The 21,097-nt window shown below is 46.6% G+C and overlaps 1 protein-coding gene across 1 annotated transcript; it reads right to left on the bottom strand.

Annotated features, from left to right (window-relative positions):
- Positions 1-5,685: 5,685 nt before the first annotated feature.
- Positions 5,686-17,358, bottom strand: bmp16 (bone morphogenetic protein 16). Its single transcript, XM_088627326.1, has 3 exons — positions 17,039-17,358; positions 10,349-10,665; positions 5,686-9,359 (listed from the first exon to the last, which is right to left on the bottom strand). Exons 2-3 carry the CDS (start codon positions 10,656-10,658, stop codon positions 8,473-8,475), a joined length of 1,197 nt encoding a protein of 398 aa, XP_088483452.1. The 5' UTR covers positions 10,659-10,665; positions 17,039-17,358; the 3' UTR covers positions 5,686-8,472.
- Between the last annotated feature and the right edge of the window lie 3,739 nt (positions 17,359-21,097).

The raw sequence follows: 21,097 nt of genomic DNA, 5'->3' as shown, positions 1-21,097 counted from the left end.
GATTGGAGTCTCCCTGCGGACACTGTTCCGGCAGTGGGGCCACAGAGCAGGTGGAACTGGACAGGTCTGCCTTCTGCAGCTGCCTCTGCTGTGTTTATGTGAGATCAGACTCTCTGTGACTGGAGTTGCAGCAGCCAGGGGTTGTCTAGATCAGGTGAGAGGCTGCAAGGTTTTCTGCTTTCAAAACTTCCAACACTCATTGCCTCAGATCTGCAGATTGGTGAAAGAAATCTAGGATAATTATAAGAAACCATTATCTGTCTCTTCTCAGATATATCTAAAAAGGAACAAACGGGTTAAAAATAATTAGTTGGCGAAGGGGCAGATGTTTAGTGTTTGTGGCTTTACATGGGATATATAATATCCAGTCCCCATTATAATCAGCTAAGCATTATCTGTTCCTGAGCACATGCTGTGTAGCAATTGGGTTAATATGGTGCTCTAAGCAATCTTGAGGACCAGTTCTGGTTGTGAACAGAGAGCCAAGCCTGCACTGCAATCTTTCTTCATTAGAGTTAAAGGGGTTTTATCTCCTATAACCTTGAAATGAAGATTCAACCCACAAGTACGACTCAGTGAGTCAGTGCCAGATGGTAACTGTCTTTCTTATACATTATATCCCCGAGTCATAAGTACAGGAGACAAACATTGTCAGTGTGTTGAATGACGAAAAAGGAAACTTGCAAGCTTGGAGCTTCAGCAGTCTTCAGACATCCCACTGGACCACAAGAAGAGCCTGCTTTTCTGTGAGGGCTGATTATGGCTTGAAGTTAGACCTGCAACAGTTAAGCCCTGATAAGCGAGGGTGTCACATGTATAAGCTTGTGCTGCACACTGTTTGCAGCCTAGGAGGACGTGGTGCTATGTACAGTAGCAGCAGCCCCAGGGCAATCGCACTGATCCCTCCTGCCCCGCACGGCACAGTGTTCTGCACCCTGTGAGCTCTGTCTCCCCCCAATCACAGCCCTGAGATCCTGGGTTCAGGCCCTCAGCAGGGCCCTGTCCTACTTGAGACCTGTTGTCGTTTGCAGTAGCAGAACAGGAACATGGTCTGAGCAGTGAGTGTGAGAGGAGGGGTTTCCCAATTTCAAGGGCACAGATGTGAAAGCTGTGTGCTGTAATCGTTAACAGTGCATGCAGTGGTTTTGAGTTTTGGGGAAATGCTGGCACTTTAACACAGACACATTTCAAATGATTTCTTGCCTTGGGGAGGAGTGTGAGTATTTTCAATCAAGGTAATTGAGGGCCTGTGGTGAGAGGAGCACATCCGACAAAGTGGTTCAATTTTCCCGTCAGAAGCAATTTAGCTCTTTTCACAAAACAATTAAAAATGGGACCTGTAGATCAGACAGCGTGGGCTGCCTCTGGGGATGTACCACAGGCCTGCGTGTATCTGTTCTTCTGTTCTCCTTCCTAACTGGAGACGGGAGGCCCAACAGGAGAGCTCTGTTGTTCCCAGGGCTCTGTGCAAGACAAAGGAAACCTCAGCCCTCGAGTGAACAATGCTGCTCTCTGAGAGTCTGGGCCAGGAGAGAGAGCGCTCTGGGGCAGATGTTGTTTGGACTTGGTGAACTCGCATGTGTTTAAATTGCTTAATCTGATCTGTATGCCAGGTCGGCTTTTTTTTTCAGGATGAAATCCATTTTAATGTTTCTCTGGAGCATAGTGTACTTCACAAAGTAATTGCTCCCTGTGTTTCATCTGCCTGTTATCAGTCATGTTTGGGAACATGTGCAAATGCAATATTTTGTCCTCAAGGAACCAAAAAAAAAGATTTATAATATCGCCCCTGTTTGCCATTCATCAAATTCAATGAACTCATATTTTTATTAAGTTGTGTTATTCTTCAGTCTTTTTTTTTACTCGTCAGTGTTGTGGTTTTGGACTGAACGGACGAGCTGAGGGCTGGGCTGGCTTGTTTCGGAGCAGGTCTTGTGTCCTGTAGCGGAGACACCTGCTGGAAGCTCACCCTAGTCCTCTGTCTGGGATGTCTTCTAGCTTTCCTCCTGAAACACTAGTATTCAAATGTTCAAATGATCACAGAAATATAACCAGGGGTGCCAGTTTAATTGGTGGGAACTATTTTTTGACCTGTCAATCTGATTGGCTCAGTCTTCAGCTACCGAACACAGTCCTCTGGCCTTGAACCCCTCTGTGGTTAGTGGGGTGACAATGCAAAGAGCCCCACGAGTCTTAGGTGTCACCCGGTGAGCCAGCATCACGCTGTGGGCTGTATCCCATACCGCTGTGCTGCCCTGAGCAAACTCGGAGCCTCATGACAGCTTAGCTCACTTCCGGAACTTAGTGACGTACCGTATACAGACATTTTTACTTTTTCAACTCATTTACAGTCCCTGTGCTGCAGTGCCCTAATGACGAGTAAACGATTCTGTGGTTCCTGCCACACCGGACTCGTTAGCACTTAGTGATGTCAACTGCAGTGTTCCCACAATGCAGAGCAGTCGTGTACAGGCAGACACAGCACAGCCGGTGAGCTAAGTGTAACAGGCAGAAGAAATACGGTGAAAGATCACCATGGAGCTTCTTTTGCCCCAGAAGAGACACTCTTTTCTCGGCAAAGCAGAAAAGAGACAACCTCTCACGTCTAGTTTAGAAGGTGCTTCTGTTCTGGCGCGTTCCAGAGGCCCAGCCAGGCGCTCGGCTCAGGCGTGCTCAGCTCGGCCGGGCTCGGTGGGAGGCAGAGTGAGAAAGGCATTCGTCATCACTCCTGGCTGTTCCTTCCAGCTCCTTCACATCTGTACCGAGTCACATCGCAGGAGTAAACAGCTGCTGGCTTTATGCTTTTCTTTGTAGTTTTTAAGTGTAGATTTATCGTTGTGGCCTACTGTTGAAATCTGAATGTAAGGAGGGGAAGATAATCACCATGCTGTCATTGCAGGGAGGGAAAGGTACTCTCTAGTCTCTCAGGTGTGACTTGATGACACCTTTATTCTTCACCTTGTGGAAAACACTAGCAAGCAGTGCCCTCCCCGACTCACTGCCTTAAATGAGGAGTATTAATTAATAAAAAGCTCTGGTCATCACTGCAGTTTGTGTTAAAGGCATTAGTCACAGCCTGTGAAGTTGTTTGCTCTTGCTGGAGCTGCCTGTCATAGTAGGAGTTTGTCAGAGGGGAAAACGAAGACGAAAAAGAAAAAAGTGAGAGTCGATCTGATTTCCAGCTGAGCAGAATCGCCGTTGTGTTGTGAGACACCTGTAAAAACATCATTTTTCATCTCAGGCTGCAAGAAATTACTGCACAATAGCTTCCCTGGGAGATGCTGAATTTTTTGGCGTTAAGTTTTTATCCAGCTCCGCTGTTCTGCAGACAGGGATATCTGGCTTCCAGGAAACCGCAGTGAGACGGACCACCAGCTGCCCAGGGCCAGCTCTCTTGTTGGCGTCTCAAGCTGCGGCCTTTTCCTTTCATTCTTTTCAAGCCTTTCAGGAAGCAGGCCATTTGGCTCATCTAAAGGAGCTCATTTTGATTTTAGTAGTTAATTGATCTGAGGGTCTCATCCAGCTGTTTCTTGAAAGACGCCAGGGTGTCAACCTCAGCAACATGACTGGGTAACTTGATCCATACTCCCACAACCCTTTGTGTAAAGCCTTTTCCTTTTGTGTCCTCTGATTCATGCTTCACTGTCATTCTGAGGAGGTTCACTGGGTTAACTACCTCAGTGCCTTGGAGGACTCCTAATACTCATAGTCTTCTCTGTTCAGGCCTAAAAACATTTAGCTCTTTTAGCCTGTAAGAGTAGGACATTTCTCCAAGTACTGAATTTTGTCTTTATCACTCCTCCTGTTCTGTTCTGGTATCATCAATGAATGTCATTACCACTCCAGAACCTAGATCAATGACCGTCCACTACCCGTTCTAATGGATCTCTATGTAACTCCAATAGTTACAACCCCCAGTCTGAGCATTCACCCCGTATCTGTACCCATTGTCTATACAGTTCTCAGTCCTAATGTGTGTACTAGCTTGGATGTTTACATCCTGCAGTTGAGGAATTCATATTTTGTAAAGAACTTTATCAAAACCTGCGAAATTGAAAAATATCCTTTTATATGTTTACCATGACCCACCTTTTAAATCTCTGTTGACTATCCCCTAGAATTCTGCTTCCATGCAGACAATCCTTTAGTTTCCATGACCTGACTTGTAAAGGAAGTCAGACTTATTGGTCTAAAATTACTTGGTTCAGTTTCGTCTTTATGGCGGGCACTACATGAGGAATTCTCCAGTCAATGGGCACGAGCTTTATCCTGAGTGATGGCTGGAGATTTTGTTAACACTCCATAAATAACATCCTTCATTTCCTTTAGTACAGTTGGTAAAACACCATCAGGCCCTGGAGATTTGTTTGAATAACACTTCTGCCTCCTCAGTACTTGTGCCTTTTAGCATCTAGTCAGCCAAAATGTACAAGAATTGCACTCAGTAAGTGTGAGGGTGTGTTGAATCCAGAGAATGGATTTAAATATGGAGATGATTACTAATCAAAGCTGTTCAGCTGTTCTGTGGTATTCCTGATCTCACCAGGACTTGTTTCCTTCCTGCTTTGTCAGTTTTACAAGGTGAGAGTGGAAAGTGGCGTTTTTGGGCCAAGCGCTGACAGCTGAGGCTATGCAGAAGATCTTTTTCACATCCTTGTTCTGTCCTTGCTGACACAGAGGACTTTTGGAAGTGGGAGCAGAGGGAGGGGGTGTGCTTGAGCACTTGTCTGGAAAGTGGCAGACCAAGCTGTGTGTGAGCTGTTATGTACAGCAGAGATGTACTAAGAGAGTCAAAGGGAGGCGCATATACAGGTGTGTGCAGTAGTGTCACAGCCCGAGTTCATATCCTGTTTTCGTGCAAGCAGTGCTATCCTTTCCCCCTGAGGGGCTTAACCGCGCAGCTTCCGACAAGAGCGTCCGTCCTACTCCGTGTTCACCTGCAGAGTGCCAGCGGGCCGCAGCATCCGAACATCTGTAGGCCCAGCGAGGCCCGGCCAGCACCAGAGCAAAGGTCTGCTCCCAGCCGCGCGTGACTCATGTCGAAAGCACGCTGCTCGTGGACTCTGGAATGACTTCTTCCCCTCTGGGTGGCTGTTGGAAAGGCGCACACCCACACTCCGACACACACATGCGCGCTGGAGCTGGTCTGCAGTCTGAGAGGGGTCTATCAGTCGCTCTGTAGTGCACCTGCTGCCCCACGTTCACCTGAGGAGCGAACTGGAGCTCCTGGTGCTGGGCAGGGACACATGCGCAGGGCATGACAGACACACACACTGACACACACACACTGATACACAGATTGACACACACACAGACACACTGACACACACACTGACACACACACAGACACACTGACACACACACAGACACACACAGACATACACACTGATGCACACGCACAGACAGACATGCACACACAGACAGACATAAGTACACATAGACACACACAGACACACGCACACATACACAGACAGGCACACGCACACACACAGACACACATAGACAGACTCACACATAGACAGATACGTGCACACATACAGACACAAGCACACACAGACACACACACAGACAGACATGCACACACAGAAAGAAACACACACACAGAGACAGACACACGCACACACAGACACACACATCCACACAGACACATTCCCAGAACATTGACAGAACCCAGGCAAAGCTCTGTTGAGTTGTAGTATGTATTTGAAAATAAATATATTAATCTCCTGGACCACAAAGAAAAGTTAATACAAAGGTGAAGTATGATAACAAATAAAACATCTGTAATAAAAACAAAGCAAAGACAAATGACAAAGGACTGCAGTGTCCATTTACTGTGGTTGTTCCTAGTAGCAGTGTGTGCTCTACAGATAAAAATACCTTGTAGAGGAGGTTAAGCAGCACAAAATTGAGGAAGCTTCTTCGAAAAGGAGAGACTCTGCCTGACACACTCTCGGTCCTGTGAGACGCAGTGAAGCTCTGGAGGGCTGCATGTTTCTGGGAGAGTGAGCTTCTGAGCACGTTTCTCTCAAGCCATGAGAACTTTGCCGCTGTCGCGTTTTTTGTGTGATTAAAAGAAGGGCATCGTGTTGAATGTTCCATGTGTTTCCGACACACCCAGCTGGAGTGAGGACCATCTGTCTAAATCTTCACAACAGCACCCTGGGACCTGCAGAGCTCAGACATATTTACTTATTTCCTGCTTATTTCCATCAGTCTTGCATTTTTCTTCCTGCAGATTGGTTCAAACAGTGTCAATTATTTTGGTGAATGACATTTAAATGTGAGTGTCATTACGCTATTCTTTTTGGTTTCTTCAGCAAATTGCTTAATGAAACTGAATCTTTATCTTAATATTTACAGATGCAGAAATATTAAAGCATATTATTACTGAATCCTGTTAAGTGTGACCTTTATTTGATCATTTGTTCACACCCAACAAAATGGACAACGCAGGGTCATCTTCCATTTCCAGCCATCGGTGGTGTTGCCTGAATCATTAAAGAAAACTCTTGTATTTTCATGTTTTCTGACTGTTTGTGTCTTTTAATAAAAAAAGTAATTTGGATGTAATTGTGAGTGAAGTAGAATTCAAAGCTGCTCTGGACCAGATTCAAGAAGGTGTTGTGTCCGAGGGAGAATTCAATCGATGGATCCAGACCTAGAGCACCGTGTGTGAAATTCCCAGCCTCGTGACCATTCGGAAGCGCCGTGTTCACTGAATCGCTCCCCAGTGTCTCCACTCTCAAGAGCTTCTGCCACAGCAAGACAGCAGCAGCACTAGGTGTCACTGAAGGTCTGAACGCGCCCCCAGACGCTGTCTGGCCCGCGCTCAGCGTGTGCCTGGGTCCCACTCACGAGGAGGCCATGACGTTCAGTTCACAGCCCGGCAAAAAGAAACCTTTTCAAAGAAGCTTCTTAACATTTAAAAAATGGGAGGAAGGGAAGTCTTGTGAACACGGTTGGAAATCTGACTTGCTGCACGACTGTGTCAGAAAACAGCTACCTTGTTCACGTGAGCCAGCAGGCTTCTGGGGCCTTTCGAGGCCAGGTCTTAACATTTATCACTGGAAACACCACTTTCGACTGTTCAGATGGAGAGTTTAGATATACAGTTCCTTCAGATATTCAGCTACTATACTTCCATGCAGCTTTCAGGAGGCCGTACGGTCCTTATGCTTCTGCTATTACAGAGCTCAGAGTTATAGCTGTGTCACTTTTTGTTTTATTTTCAAACCTCATTTCCTCCTTTGTTCAGTCTCGGTTTGAGAGAAATTAAATACACAGATATAGACCCTGAGCATCACAAGGGAAAGAACACTTTATTAGCCCTATACAATTTCTTGTATTAGGAATTCGTCTTTTCGCACACCCCAGCTTGCTCTCCATGAGACACACGGACAGGGAGAGAGAAGCTTGGGGTCAGAGCGCAGGGTCAGCCATTTATACGGTGCCCCTGGAGCAGTTGGGGTTAAGGGCCTTGCTCAGGGGCCCAACAGAGTAGGATTCCTCTGCCGGTTGCAGGATTTGAACTGGCAACCTTCCAGCCACAGGCGCAGATCCTGAGCCACAGAGCCACCGCTCTGCCGCTTTTTTTTATAAGATCAAATGCCATGGAGGAGACCTGCGCTCCAGTGTTGCGTGAAGAGGGTTCTCTCTGTCTGTGAAGCTCTGACTATATAGCAGCACACCCTTCCGATCACTGTTACTATTAATGTTTTCCCTTGTTCAACCACCTGTCTTTGTAAAAACTGTTCTGTTAGACTGCAAGACTGCAATGTGGGGCTTTCATGGAATTTAAATAGTTCCTAGTTTCCTAGTTCTAGTTTATTTAATACTGGTACACTCATGTTTCTAGTTTTATTCTTTCATTCATTTTAAGGGCCCATTTTCATTAGAAACAGTCCCAGAGGCCCTCTGTGTCCTCACAGTGGTTTTCAGAGCCGCTCAGCTCTTAACGTTCCCAGGAGAGTTCATTGGCTTAAACTGAGCAGTTTAACCTCTTTTCCCTGTTCTCTCCAGGTGCTGCTGCTCCAGAGAAGCCTTGAAAGGCGATATATACCCACTGACCCTCCAAGACTGGACTGGAACACCCCTGGTTTATAACATACGGTGTGGATATTTTGAATTAGAGACATCTTTACAATAAAAGCAAAATATTTCCCTTACAGTTTTAAATATAAACATATTCTTAGAGGAAAGCTTTTCAAGTGGCAGTTTCTCAGATTTGTACTGTCTTTCCACCTGTTTGTTTTCACGTTTGCTGCTCTTTACTTTTAATTCACTCATTGCACAGAAATGTGGAGCGCAGTCCAGAAAACACCCTCTCGCTCAGTTCCTCCCGCGGCGCTTCTCAGAACTTCTGTCTGAGGTGTCCCATGTCTGCTGGCACTGAGCCTGTACTCGTACTGCGCTATGGGTTTCAGGGTCCGAAACCGGGACGCCCCGCGTTGAGATGGGCGCGGCCTGCTGTTATCTGCAGCCGCAGCCCTCCACCACCATGTCTTGGTAGTTCTTGAGCACCACCCGGTTGTGCTGGTCCAGGTAGAGCATGGCGATGGGGCTGAGTGTGGTGGGCACGCAGCAGGCCCGCGGCACGTTGCTGTTGACCGAGTTGACCAGCGTCTGCACCATGGCGTGGCTGGAGGAGTTCATGTGGTCGGCCAGCGGGAAGCGGCACTCCCCCATGCAGAAGAAGGCGTGGTAGCCACTGGGAGCCACGATCCACTTGTTCCAGCCCACGTCCTTGAAGTCCACGTAGAGGGGGTGCCTCCTGCAGCGCGCCCTGGCCATCTTCTTGAGCTTGTGCAACCTGCCGTTGCGCTTCACCCTTCTCTCCCAGGGGCCCCTGGTCCTCCTGGGCTCGACCCTCTTCTGGGCCAGGGGCTGGCCCCTCCCGTCGTGGCTGTAGGTCACCAGGAGGGGTCTCTCCTGGGCCCAGCTGGGCTGGTCCTGGCCCGCGGATCTCCTGACCCTCAAACGCTCCCTTCGCTGCTCCGGAGGGCGGCTGCTGTTCAGGTGCGTCACCTCCAGCACGAATGCCACATGGTGCGTCTGGCCATTGGGTGTGTCAAACAAGTCCGCGCCAAGGCTGAAACTTTCCCAGGAGTGCGAATCGTGGTCATCTGCCAGCAGCCTGGACGCCAGGAGCCGGGTCTCGGTGTCTGCTGGGCTCCTGGGATCAGGGAGGTGGTATAAGTTAACCCTTTGAGTCCCGGAGGGCACAGACTGCTCCCTGCGGGAGAGGCGAAGCTCAGCTGATGTCACCCGCTCGTCCCTGGGAATGGACGAGACGTTGAATACGATGTGGAAGCTGTCTGTTTCCCCCTGGCTACTCGGGAGGAGGTGTCTTGGAGTCTCTAAGAAAGGGAAATCATACAGTCAAGCGCATTTGAACTGCAGGTAATTAAAAAAAATCACTGTATCACTTGAGAAGAGATAGTAAAAAAAGGCATCTTGAAGTAAAGGATCACAATCATCTAAGGGGAGAAATTATAACATTTGAAGTAGACAACAGTACATAAGCCTAACAAGCAGTACTGTGAAAATTCAATATCTATCTGGGGTTGACTCTCCGATAGCTCTTCTCCCCAAGGAGCGACACAAAGTGTTTCAGTAGTACAGCATGTCACCCTGCAGTGACTCTACCTACAGGAGGACCAGCTACCTAGAGAGGACTCTGCCTACAGGAGGAATTGAGACTGATCTCCATATGAATACCCTCCACTCAGACAGCGTGATGGAGCTGAAATGGATGTGAAGTGATTCGTCGGTTTTATTCTTGGGGTCCCTGTTGGTTTGGGAGGAGAAGGAGTGTCACACTTCTCACTGCAGTTTCATTGGCCATTGGAATATTCTTCTGGAGCTGTGCAACAGTGCCTGTGAGAAAACCTATTGATGAGTGTTGTCGTATTCAGTCCTGCAGGGTTCAGTATTCTACTATGTACTTGATCCCCAGTGAACACTCATTATATCGTAGTCATTTAACCTTATCTAATCAAAAATAAATAAAATCTCATTCACTAAGGAGACATAAACACAGAATTTAGCCCTAAATTAATTTTAAATTTTCTTTCTGATCTGTTTATTTGGACTACGCTGCTACTCAGGAGAAGCAGACTGAAGACGAATGCATGGATGATGACTTCAGCAGTTAAATGTCCCAGTACTGTGGTTCTGTGGTGCCTGGGCTGGGTCAGGGCTCATCAGCTCTTCTAGAAGTTGCTGACAGACTTTAATGTCTTTCTGCAAGACCTGAGAAATATGAATCAGGCAGATGTCCACAGTAGTGAGACGAGCCACAATCTGGACAAGTTGACCCAGTATCTGCACAGCCGGATGTCCTCACCCAGGGGGTGGAAGCTGCGGAGGGTGTTGGCGCCCTGGGTGTGCCTGGTGGGGAACCTGAAGCCCGGGTCCTGAATCAGGTGGAAGTCCTGGGAGTGGAACCGGTAGACGTCCAGCAGGTACTGCGGGATGGGGGTTCCTGGACGGGGTTCGGGCCGGTTCCGCAGGCCCAGCCGGGTCAGCAGCAAGTTCTGAATGGTCTGAGCCAGGCTGAGCTGTGGCGGTGTGCTCGGGTCAGAAGCCCCCTGGCGAGCTGACACGACTTGAGGTAGCAACAGGACCATCAGGACCAGGAGATTAGCAGGGAACATTGTGGAGCTGTGTGGGGCAAGAGAGAGGAGCTGGTTAAATCAGGTTTAAGCAGCTGACTTTGCTGTGTAGGAGGAGTTGTAATATTCTGGAGGGAGAAGCAGGCTGGCGACTGTGATCTATTCTATTGAAGGGTTTCAGCACATCCCGCTGTTGTATTAGTTTATCACACACTGAACCGACTAACCCTGGTCTGGAGACTTGCTCCTAATATACACAGAGCTCGGCTGAAAAGAGTTCCATGTCGGGGTGAAACTGAAAATGATAGGTAAAGATCCAGCTCAAGGGCTTGTGAAATGCCAGCCTAGAATTTATCTGCCAGCCACAGAGACCTCAGCTGCCACAGGTTACCACATCCCTGCTTTCTGTTCCAGTCATGCTACAGTACATGCAACTGAATGCAGAGTGTAGTGTATGCAGTCTCTGCCCTCCAAAGGGAAGCTTTCAACTGAACCCCCTCCCCATCCCCTCTGTGTAGCGAAACACCCACTGCACTTGGGCCTCTGTGATAGGCATGACATTATGAATTAGATTTGATTTTCTCTGTCATATTTCATCAAGATAAAAAGCTCTGAACAGGCCTGTAGTCAGTGGAAGAGGAGGTCACTGTCAGAGCCCTGCTGGGCCTGCCTTGCACAGCTCTGAGCCTTCCTGCTGTCTGCATGCTGCAGGTTTCAGACGGGTCAGAACACAGTGGGGGAGGCTGATAGAGCTGTTCGTGTGCTCACCCTTCTCCCTGCCAGAATAACAGCACATTTGAACATACAGTAACTTTTTGAACTCCAGAGAGCAAACTGTAGAACTGGAAAAAAAAAACCTGCACAGAAAGATTTGTTTCAAAGCTGTGTCAAAGTTACCAGTTTGACACTCTGAACTTCCCTAAGATGATGCACTTCCCTGCACCGGAACAGAACCTCTTGCTGTAGCTGATGGTTTGATGTTTTTCAGTGAGACTGGTGTTATAAAGTCACAGCAAGTCAGGCATGGAGACACAAATAAACCCTAACCAGCAGACCTCTCTTCCTTTCCAGCCCTTGTTGTTGATGGCATTAAACATGAGAAACAATTATCTACAGTATCTGGCCAACAGACCATTAACCCTTCTCTCAAAGTCAGTGTCTTAGTCTCGGTGTGACTGTGTGTCACTTCTTCCAGCTGTTTCTAGAGTGAGCAGAGCTGACACAGCGGCTGAGCTCTGCACGTTGAGGTGCAGGTGTGGAGCAGTGGGTAGAGCTCCGGGCTCGTAGCTGGAAGGCTAAACCCAAAAGCCAAGTGAAACACTGCTGTAGTGCCCTTGAGTAAGGCTCTTCACCTGGACTGTTGCTGTAAACTGCCCAGCTGTCTAATGTTCATTGCTTTGGATACAAACAAATACGCCAAATAAGTTATTTAGTAATAATTTGGTGTTGCAGCCCGTGGTGACAAAGGTTATGCCATTGATGAGGAAAGAGTTGGTAAACCCTGTTTATTTTCATGGGAAATTCTTGCTTTATCCTTAATCCACTCAGAATAGATGTTCAGACAATAGACACTGTTTTTAACCAATTTAAAGCGAAGACCCCTGAGATAAGAAATCAAGATGCAAACGCTCGAAGAATAGAAGCAGGATGGATCAGCCAGGTGTGCAGATAAAGGTGCTCAGAATGGGAGGAATTCCTATTTCTCCTCAGTCAGGCTCTTTGGCTTTACAGCTGTTCAGTAGCAGTGTGTCACTCTGCACATACAGTGCTGCTGCTCCTTAAACTCAGGGTGTAACTAGCACTTCCCAGAGTCTTTTCCCTGACGTATGAAGGGGGCTGGTTCTTAATTTATAACCATACATATCAGGGTTATTGGTAAAGTTGTCTTTAGGTTTCCTATAGGTTTCCAATATCCAGGATAGCATTTCTGACAGGCCTAGGCTACTCTATGCGCTTGTTTTCAGCCAAGATCATTGTAATTAACAGAGTTTGTCTGGTTTGTACACACAGGAAAACGACTCTGAACATGTTGGAAACATGCAACTCCATCAGCTGGGCGATGGAACAATAAAAATGTTTAATTGGCATAATTATAAACAGGAGCAGGTAAAGGTTTATCCCACCTTGAATAGAAAAGAGACAACAATTCAGAGCAAGAAGACTCCACAGAGGAAAAGTTGTTTCTTTTCTCTTGACCTCTTCCTTTGCAGCCTACGCATGCTGACGCAGCTCCCTACTCAAACACAACCCTAAACGTGGCATGATGCTTTTCACTGGCAGAGAGCAATACTTGTCCCTCTGTTTCCCTGCATGCAAGCACAAGTAAGAAAATGAGAAAAGATGTTTTTTGGGTGTGCCATAGAAGCCGTATCAGTGGACGAGGTCGCAGTGTGAACCCTAGTGCTGTGAGCACCCCTATACTTCTGGCTTTGTAGGACCCCCTGTCCTCCTACTCCGCCCCCATGAGCCCCTATTGGAACACACACTATATTGGTCATTTAATAATAATAATAATAATTGCTTACACTTATATAGCACTTTTCTGGACACTCTACTCAAAGCACTTTACAGGTAATGGGGATCCCCTCCACCACCACCAGTATGCAGCCCCACCTAGATGATACACCTGTACTCTCCCCACACACCAGCTCTCAGTGGGGAGGAGAGCAGAGTGATGAAGCCAGATCAGAGAGGGGGATTATTAGGAGGCCATGATTGGTAAGAGCCAGTGGGAAATTTGGCCAAGACGCCGGGGTTACACCCCTACTCTTTTTGAGAAACACCCTGGGATTTTTAATGACCACTAAGAGTCAGGACCTCGGTTTTATGTCTCATCCGAAGGACGGCGCCCGATTACAGCGTAGTGTCCCCGTCACTATACTGGGGCATTAGGACCCACACAGACCGCAGGCCTCTGCTGGCCCCACTAACACCTCTTCCAGCAGCAACCTTAGTTTTATTTATTATTTAGAACTGAACTGGATTCTGTTTTATCCCCAACGTTCCCCTCTTCATGTATCGAGACAAACTTTGCTGTGTCATGCAATCAATTGTCATTCTATATATTCTCGAGCTCACTCCGCAAGATCCTTTACATCAATACGCCACTAAACACGTACGATGGGCTGAATGGCCTCCTCTTGCTTGTGACCTGTGTGGTGTTTTTGGGGTCTGAAAGTGATTAATCACAGTGCCATCAGTATGTTCTCAGTGCTTGTCTGGAGTGGTCCAACCTCACAAGCACAGCTGCTACGTAAACCAGGTGAAGAGAGACTTGTTGCACCAATATGTGCGTGCTGAAACCCTTCTTAAAATTGTGCCGAAACGTTGTGTTTTCTTTCTTCTCTTTTCAGCATGGAATAGACCTCTTACTTGTTCCTTTCCAGGCTGAGCATGCTGACGCAGCTCCCCACCTGCACTACATTTCCATATCTAAGTCACATTGAAATTTGATGCAAAGACACTTATTAGAGAATCAGAGAAAACTGGCAGAAATACAATATTGTATTGATTGCATTGATATTGTAAGATTGTGGAACGCCATCAAATGAATACAGACGTAGACTAAACATGCCAAAATTGTGTCTGCCACCTGTGCATTTAATTTTTCTTCTTGACTTAAAACAATCTCTTTGCTAAGGTGAAGGTAAGTCTTCCTGGTAAAATATACTGTAGTTGCATTGACAAACAAGCACATTGCTTGGCTTGGTTTGAAAACCAAGAGTAGGGCTGATAGCCGCTAGACAGATAAGACAGATAGCACTACAATGGGCAGTGGTAAACTGCACTTCTCCACCTGAGTAAATCCTAGAAACAATCACAGGCTCAGGGCCTACAGTATGTCTCTTCCCCTTTCCCGTTGTAAAAATAAGTGAAGTGCTTGCTCCGTGAAAGCCCAGAGCCTTTTGATAAAGTTCCAGTGGTGGGAAGCTTGAAAAATGTGTCTGCTCACAGCTCATTATCAGATTGTACCAAGCATGTCTCCCTTGGAAGAACTCACATTGAGCCAGCCGGCAATAATCTGTTACTGTTGATTGTTGATGTCAGACAGCCCAGCAATGACATTTCCTATTTGGGAATCTGATTTGGCTGGTTTAACACAAAAGGCTGCACTATGGTAACATCGCTCAGCAGTCATGCAATTTTCAAACTGACTTTCAGGCAGAGCACGCGGTTATTTTCATCCACGCCTATCCTCTAATTTACAGGATTGCTTTCTCCCAAGAAACGTGCACACTTCAGCTCATCCTTGTCTTCTGGATAATGAGATTTTCCAGGAAAATTGCATGAGCTCATGCAAACCCGGATGGGGAGATAGTTCCATCTGGCTAAATGGATACCCAGTAAAAAGCATTAGCTGAAATTGTGAAGCAGAGGCAGAGAGGCAATCGTGTCATTGTGCTTCTGGGCTTCGCTGCAAAACGACAGCCTTCACTGTACTGGCTGTGTGGTAGTTTGTGTGGGGGAACTGACAGCTGAATGGAGAGCTGAGAGCTCATTTTTCAGAGTCTCCTGCCAGAGATAACGCAGTCCCCTTCCTCCAAATGAGAGAACTGCACCTGTGTATGTTCCTGGCACTGATGTGCTGCCCTCTTCCTTATGGCCAAGAACCTCCACAGTCTGCTGCTTCAATCACAGCACCACAGTGGGCTGCTACAGCCCTGGAAACACCCAGGGATACTTACTGCACCCTACATGAGCCACTAACACCATAGACATCAAGAGATATACAGCTGGCATCACTTGTTTCATTGTTTGCCACCATTCTGCCTGAACACTGCACAGTTGATCCCTGTTCCTACTGAGCCTTAGCGGCCTGAGTGTAGCCCTGCCTGTGTCACACAGTCCCTTCTCTTTCTCTCCTGTTGTTGATCGTCTGCTTCTTTTCCAGTTTTCATCTCTTCATCGCTCTTTGACTCTCTACAGAGCTGCAACATGCTCTCCTAGAGTGAGAACTGCCGAGTGAAACACAGACTCCAAAAAGAAAAAAGGAAAAGATCTAGTCAACAGCCAAATCCTTTCCTAAAGCCCACTTTCCCCTTACTCTCTGTAAGATGCTGCTAGATGTGATAATACTGGCAGTATTGGGATAACGATGTGATGTGCTAATACGGGGTGGTGTAGTGGCTCTGTGGCTCAGGATCTGCGCCTATGGCTGGAAGGTTGCTGGTTTGTATCCCGAGGCCGGCAGAGGAATCCTACTCTGTTGGGCCCCTAAGCGAGGCCCTTCACCCCAGCTGGTCCAGGGGTGCTGTACAATGGTTGACCCTGTGCTCTGACCCCAGACTTCTCTCCCTGTCTGTGTGTCTCATGGAGAGCAAGCTGGGGTCTGTGAAAAGACAAATTCTTAACGTGAGAAATTGTATAGGGCCAATAAAGTGATCTTATCTTATAATACCCTTGAATTCTAATTGTACTTCTCAAGATCTTCTCAAGGCTGTGTGACAGAAGTGTGGCACTCGGGAGCACGTTACTGTTGTGCACTGCTCTGAAGATGTCTGCTGACAGTGCAGTCTTGTGTAACAGAAATAATATTCCTGAGAGTCAAAACATGTTGTTTTCAGGAAGAGGACATTCAAAGAGGAAATGGTATTTTACACAGAAACAATACTGTATTGAGGAATGAAACTGTCTGTTAGAAGTGAAAATGCAGACATTGTGATTGTTTTTAAAAGTGTGCCAGTGCCCTTATAAAGGCGTACTGTTTGAATAGTACAATCATAGAAATCTGCTATAATACTGAAAAAGTTTACCATAGTGAAATAGGACATAGCACAGGCTGGTATGGAGGCATTTCTGTCTGTATCAGAGTGACAATGACAACTGCCATGTTTGTACTGCTGCCTCCTTAATACACACGTTTATCGCTGAAAACACAACATCATAACATTAATGATAAGATTTTCCAGACCGGAAGGTACATGTACCTGAGCCTTCTTATTAATTATAGCATTTTAATGCTGAAACCGACTTCCGAATTTGCAATGCTGACCACAGATCTAACTATCACACACACAGAAAAACACAGACACTGCAACCTTGTCTCACACAGGGCTCTTTTGAACCTCCTGGGAGATGGCAGTACTCAAGACATCATTACAAAGCCCTCCTCCGATCTGCAAGGGCTGTACAGCTGTGCTTTAATGACTTTGCTGGTTTTTCTTTTTTTTTATTGTTGTATAAAATTGGTGTCACGTATGTAAGAAATTAAGGGCAAGCTATCTTAATCCAGCTATCTCCCAAACCTCAGATAGCTGGGTGGAATAAATGTAGTTACTTCCAGGTGTTGAGTTCCTTTCGCGTGGGAAAGGAAGATCATTATTTAAACCATTCAGATTGAATTTAATTTGCTAAAGATTCCATACGGGACAGCAGTCCTCCTGTCCCACGCCCAGACCTCTCTGCGTTTAGTCTGTACTCACGTCCAGCAGGCGTCGGGGATGTGCAGAGTCCATGGCTTATCCTTGAGCTCCAGTGTTGCTGACCCCTCTCTCTCCCTGCCTGGTCAGGCTCCTCTCTGCCCTGCGGAGGTTCTGTCTCCGGTCAGGCTCTCTGGTTATCCCTGCATCCTGTCACGGCTCTTCCTCATCCGAGCAGCTGAGTGACTAGTCACAGTCCTGCACCGCTCCCAACTTGCCTTCTGCACAGCTCTGCTAGAAATAGAGCAGATTCTTTAACCTGCAGACCCTGTTGTCCTCTCCTCTCCCTCTGTCTCTCCTCCCCTTTTCTCCCCTCTGCCTCCCTCCCTCTCCCTCTCTCTCCTGCTCTCTCCGCTAGGCTGCGACCCAGCTGCTAAACTCAGTTTAACTCTAATGGACTTTCCTGTCTGTGGGATCCTCCCTGACTGTGATGTCACGCAGGCAGCGGAGCCCCACACTCAGATCAAGTCGGCGTCCAGCTCCAGTTGGGGAGCAGAGCTTTCCAGGCAAGGGGACAGGGACACAGTCCAGTAATTTCATTACCCTTCTCCAAGGTCATGCATCTTCCTGTGTGTTTTCTGCAAGATTAGATTCCATCAGGAAAATAGATTGAACCCACACCCTCTCCCCCCTTCTCATTTAGGTGGGGATCAGTCCTTGTGGATGATTAACTCTGAATCCATCATCAGTATTTCTGCACTTACACTGTGTCTGGGTGCCTACAGAGCTTTGCTGTACCATGAGTACACCATGGTGTTTCCTCGTGAACATGCTTCAGAAACGCACAGTATATAACGGCGCACTGTGGCATTTCCCTGGCCCAGCACTGTGAGGCCTGTGACATCATGTCTAGACCACAGCACAAGGAACACCATGATAAATTAACAGCGTTAAACTTTCATTGCGGTGTGTCTTTGTATCTGCGTTTTTTGCCGTTTATTGTGTGAGTTCACAAGTCAAATCAAAAGGTTGCGTGGCTGTGCATCAGTTCCCTGGAGCCTTGCTGACCGGTTCCTGTCACAACCTGGAGCAACTCTACTGACTGAGCGGTATTTCTGCTGTAAACCACGTCCTCAGAGGCGGACTGTGCTTATTCTGTACATTCACTTCGCTTATGTTATCATGTTTTACTATTCCACTCTGCACTTTCATGCTGACAAGGTTATTTTACTGTGTTTTACTGTGCTTTTACCACTATTTCATCAAGCTTATATATATTCTGTTTTACCATGATTAATTAAAAAGGTATACCACTTTTGGCTGAAATGTGAGAACAGCAGTTAGTGTGTTAACAATTGACCTATTGAAAACAAAGTCAACAAGAAATGTGACCGGAGACTTACCTCTGTATTAAGCATGTGCACAGGAGAGCCCTGTAAAGATCTTCACTCCTGGAAACTGAAGAGAGCAGAAGGAAACGGCTTTGACCTTCAGAATGGGAGTTGCTATGGAGGTTCAGCACACACAATTTGTTCACTGTCTGAAGTATCTGACAAATCATTTTACAAAGTACATTCTGTTTTTCAGAAATAAATCCGTCAAGACAAATATACTGTAGATTTCAGTGTAAAGCACCACAATGACCTAGAGACCCCCTGGGAACAGACAGTGACAGATATTTGTTGATTGTTTTTAGTGATCACAAACACTGGCAAATGCAATCTAAATTTTCTGCATACCTATTACAAATATGTATATATATTAGCAGGAAAAACCCAAAGTGTTTTTCTAACAATATCTAATATGTTATCTTAGCAGGCCTTTCAAAATAAACAGTGGAAAGTTTTAGTCATTTTGTGGAAATTGTCTAAACTCTGAAGAGGCTTTAATGTTTGTTACCTCTTGTTGTCCAAAAGAGAGCTAAGCACCCAGATGTGACAGAGTGAGTCATCTCTATGTGGAGGGGAAAAATATATCAAACTGTTGTGCTACAGGGTACTGTGAGGTGACTGTTAAAGAGTTAAAACTCTTTGGGAAAATAGGAATGCCCCTCACTGCCAGAAAAAAGAACTGAACTTCTTTTAACAGAGAAGATTATAACAGGGCCTGATACAATCTTCAAACACACTGACAAAGTCAGCTCAGCAGACTTCAGAATGAACCAGGGGACACCAGTGGAAACTTTGGGAAAGTGTCCTGAAAATCTGAGAACAGGAGGCACTGCTTTGTGCAAAGCCTTATAGGACTATGGAACAAAATCAAGATGGGATCCTGGGTTCAGTTAAAACACCAAACCAAGCCCAGTGGCCCCCTGTCACATGTTAATATTCCCCAGTGGTACCGAGGCAGGAATCCAAGAGTCTCCAGAAAGTAACAAAATAAAAAGCACGCCACCTGCCCAGTAATGCTGACCCCTCAACACGTGAGCTCCTGTGATCTATCCCACCTGCTTGAGCCAGTAAACAACAGCAGATGTGGTCGGAGAGCGAGAGTCATTGGAGATCGCCAGACACATCCCAGTTTCTGGAAAACTATCGACAAATCCCATCTCCACCTACTTTCCGGCGGCTTTATTTTTTTAACAAATGTCTGCTTTTATTAACTGTCGGTCCTGGCGCTTCCCTCCATATTCCACTGTTCTGCCAAGAGCAGGCAGACTGAGACAGGGCTGTTGGAAGCATGCCTCTGTCTGATTATGAAAATAAGTTGTCCTCAATTAAGTGAAATACTTAATAAGATCATTGATCAAATGTCATTTCTATTGTTTTTAATCGAAGGCCTTAATTTTGTTAACAGCGAAGCTTTTGGAGGTCTGTCTTATGGGTTGAAGACAGAGTTAGCTTGAACTTCTTTAAGTTTACTATGCATTATGGATTTTGCAGGACATTAATAAAGTTTCTGAGTCTAAATCAGAGGAAAGAAATCTGGGAATTAGCTTCACAAGGTGCCAAGACCTGTCATTAAGCCTGTTTCCTGTTATTTTGTATCGTACTCAGTATGGTGCTGTGGGATTCTGGGTGATTCATCACAGGCCTGTTTGCTTCGGTCACTGTGCCCCTCTCAGGCCAGCGCTGCATGCTGGGAAGTTCTCAAGAGTGGACTGGAGCCCCGAGGCACTGTGTGGAGTTCCTCACCCATCCTCTCCTTTCTCCTGTCAGAGGGAGCAGCACAGGGCCTCCTATCCCTCCCTGCCTCTCTGCTGTCAGCAGTGTCTATACTGTTAGAAGCACTTAGGCTCAAGCATGTGGCATCCTTGGTCCTACCCCCTGTTTGTTTGCTCTGGGACAGTGAGAAAGAGTCATGTGCAGAGAAGTGCAAGAAGGATGTTTCCTGGTTCAATCCTATTTCCTGCTCTGGGTTATGGGGTAAGATAGCTGTTGGGGCTGAGGGGGGTATTGCTATGTGCAGCACAGGGCATATAGCTGAGGATTATGAAGTGCATTCTTGGAGAGATAAGATTCCATTGCTTTGAGCTCACTCATTCTTTCACAGAGGCAGGGTGGCCGTTAAAGGCTGGCTCTCTGAGACAATGAGAGATGTGTTTTGATTGCACTGTTTACTGAAGATACATAGCACACTCTCAGCAAACACTCGCCGGGGGTCATTTCCTTTCTGCGCTGCGTGATAAAGCTTCACTTCCCTCAGTGCCTGCTCTCCCAAACACATTCCTATGATGTCACCAGACTGAACCGTAAAAACAAGGTGCCTGCAGCAGGGGCTCAGTAGCCTTTTCTGGCCTTGTTTTGCGATCCAGCATACACAGAAAAGTGCTGTGATGGTCTTGCTCAAGACAGCTGCCTGAAGGAATGGGTACAGAGGGTCACCAGGCTTGGAGAGCAGTCGGGTTCAAAGCACCCACCTTCCACCACCCTTTGTGAAAAGAGGTGTATTCCATCTCATAGGAGAATCACTTTAATTTGGGGGCGTTGGATAACTGAGCTCTTGAGGATTCACTATCGAGCTAAGGACCTTCTGAAAGCTGATTGTGGTAAAATTTCAATGAGCTCTTGCCGCTCTCCATGTAGTTTCATGTACTGTGATTTGCCATGAGATCCTGTGTTTTGCACAAACTTTGTCATGAGTTTGCTCTGAATTTGTCGTACTTTACTGTCATTGTCTTTG

This window comes from Lepisosteus platostomus, chromosome 4 (assembly GCF_059453375.1).
Source record: "Lepisosteus platostomus isolate fLepPlt1 chromosome 4, fLepPlt1.hap1, whole genome shotgun sequence".
Taxonomy (NCBI): domain Eukaryota; kingdom Metazoa; phylum Chordata; class Actinopteri; order Semionotiformes; family Lepisosteidae; genus Lepisosteus; species Lepisosteus platostomus.
This window is presented reverse-complemented; position numbering and strand designations above follow the sequence as displayed.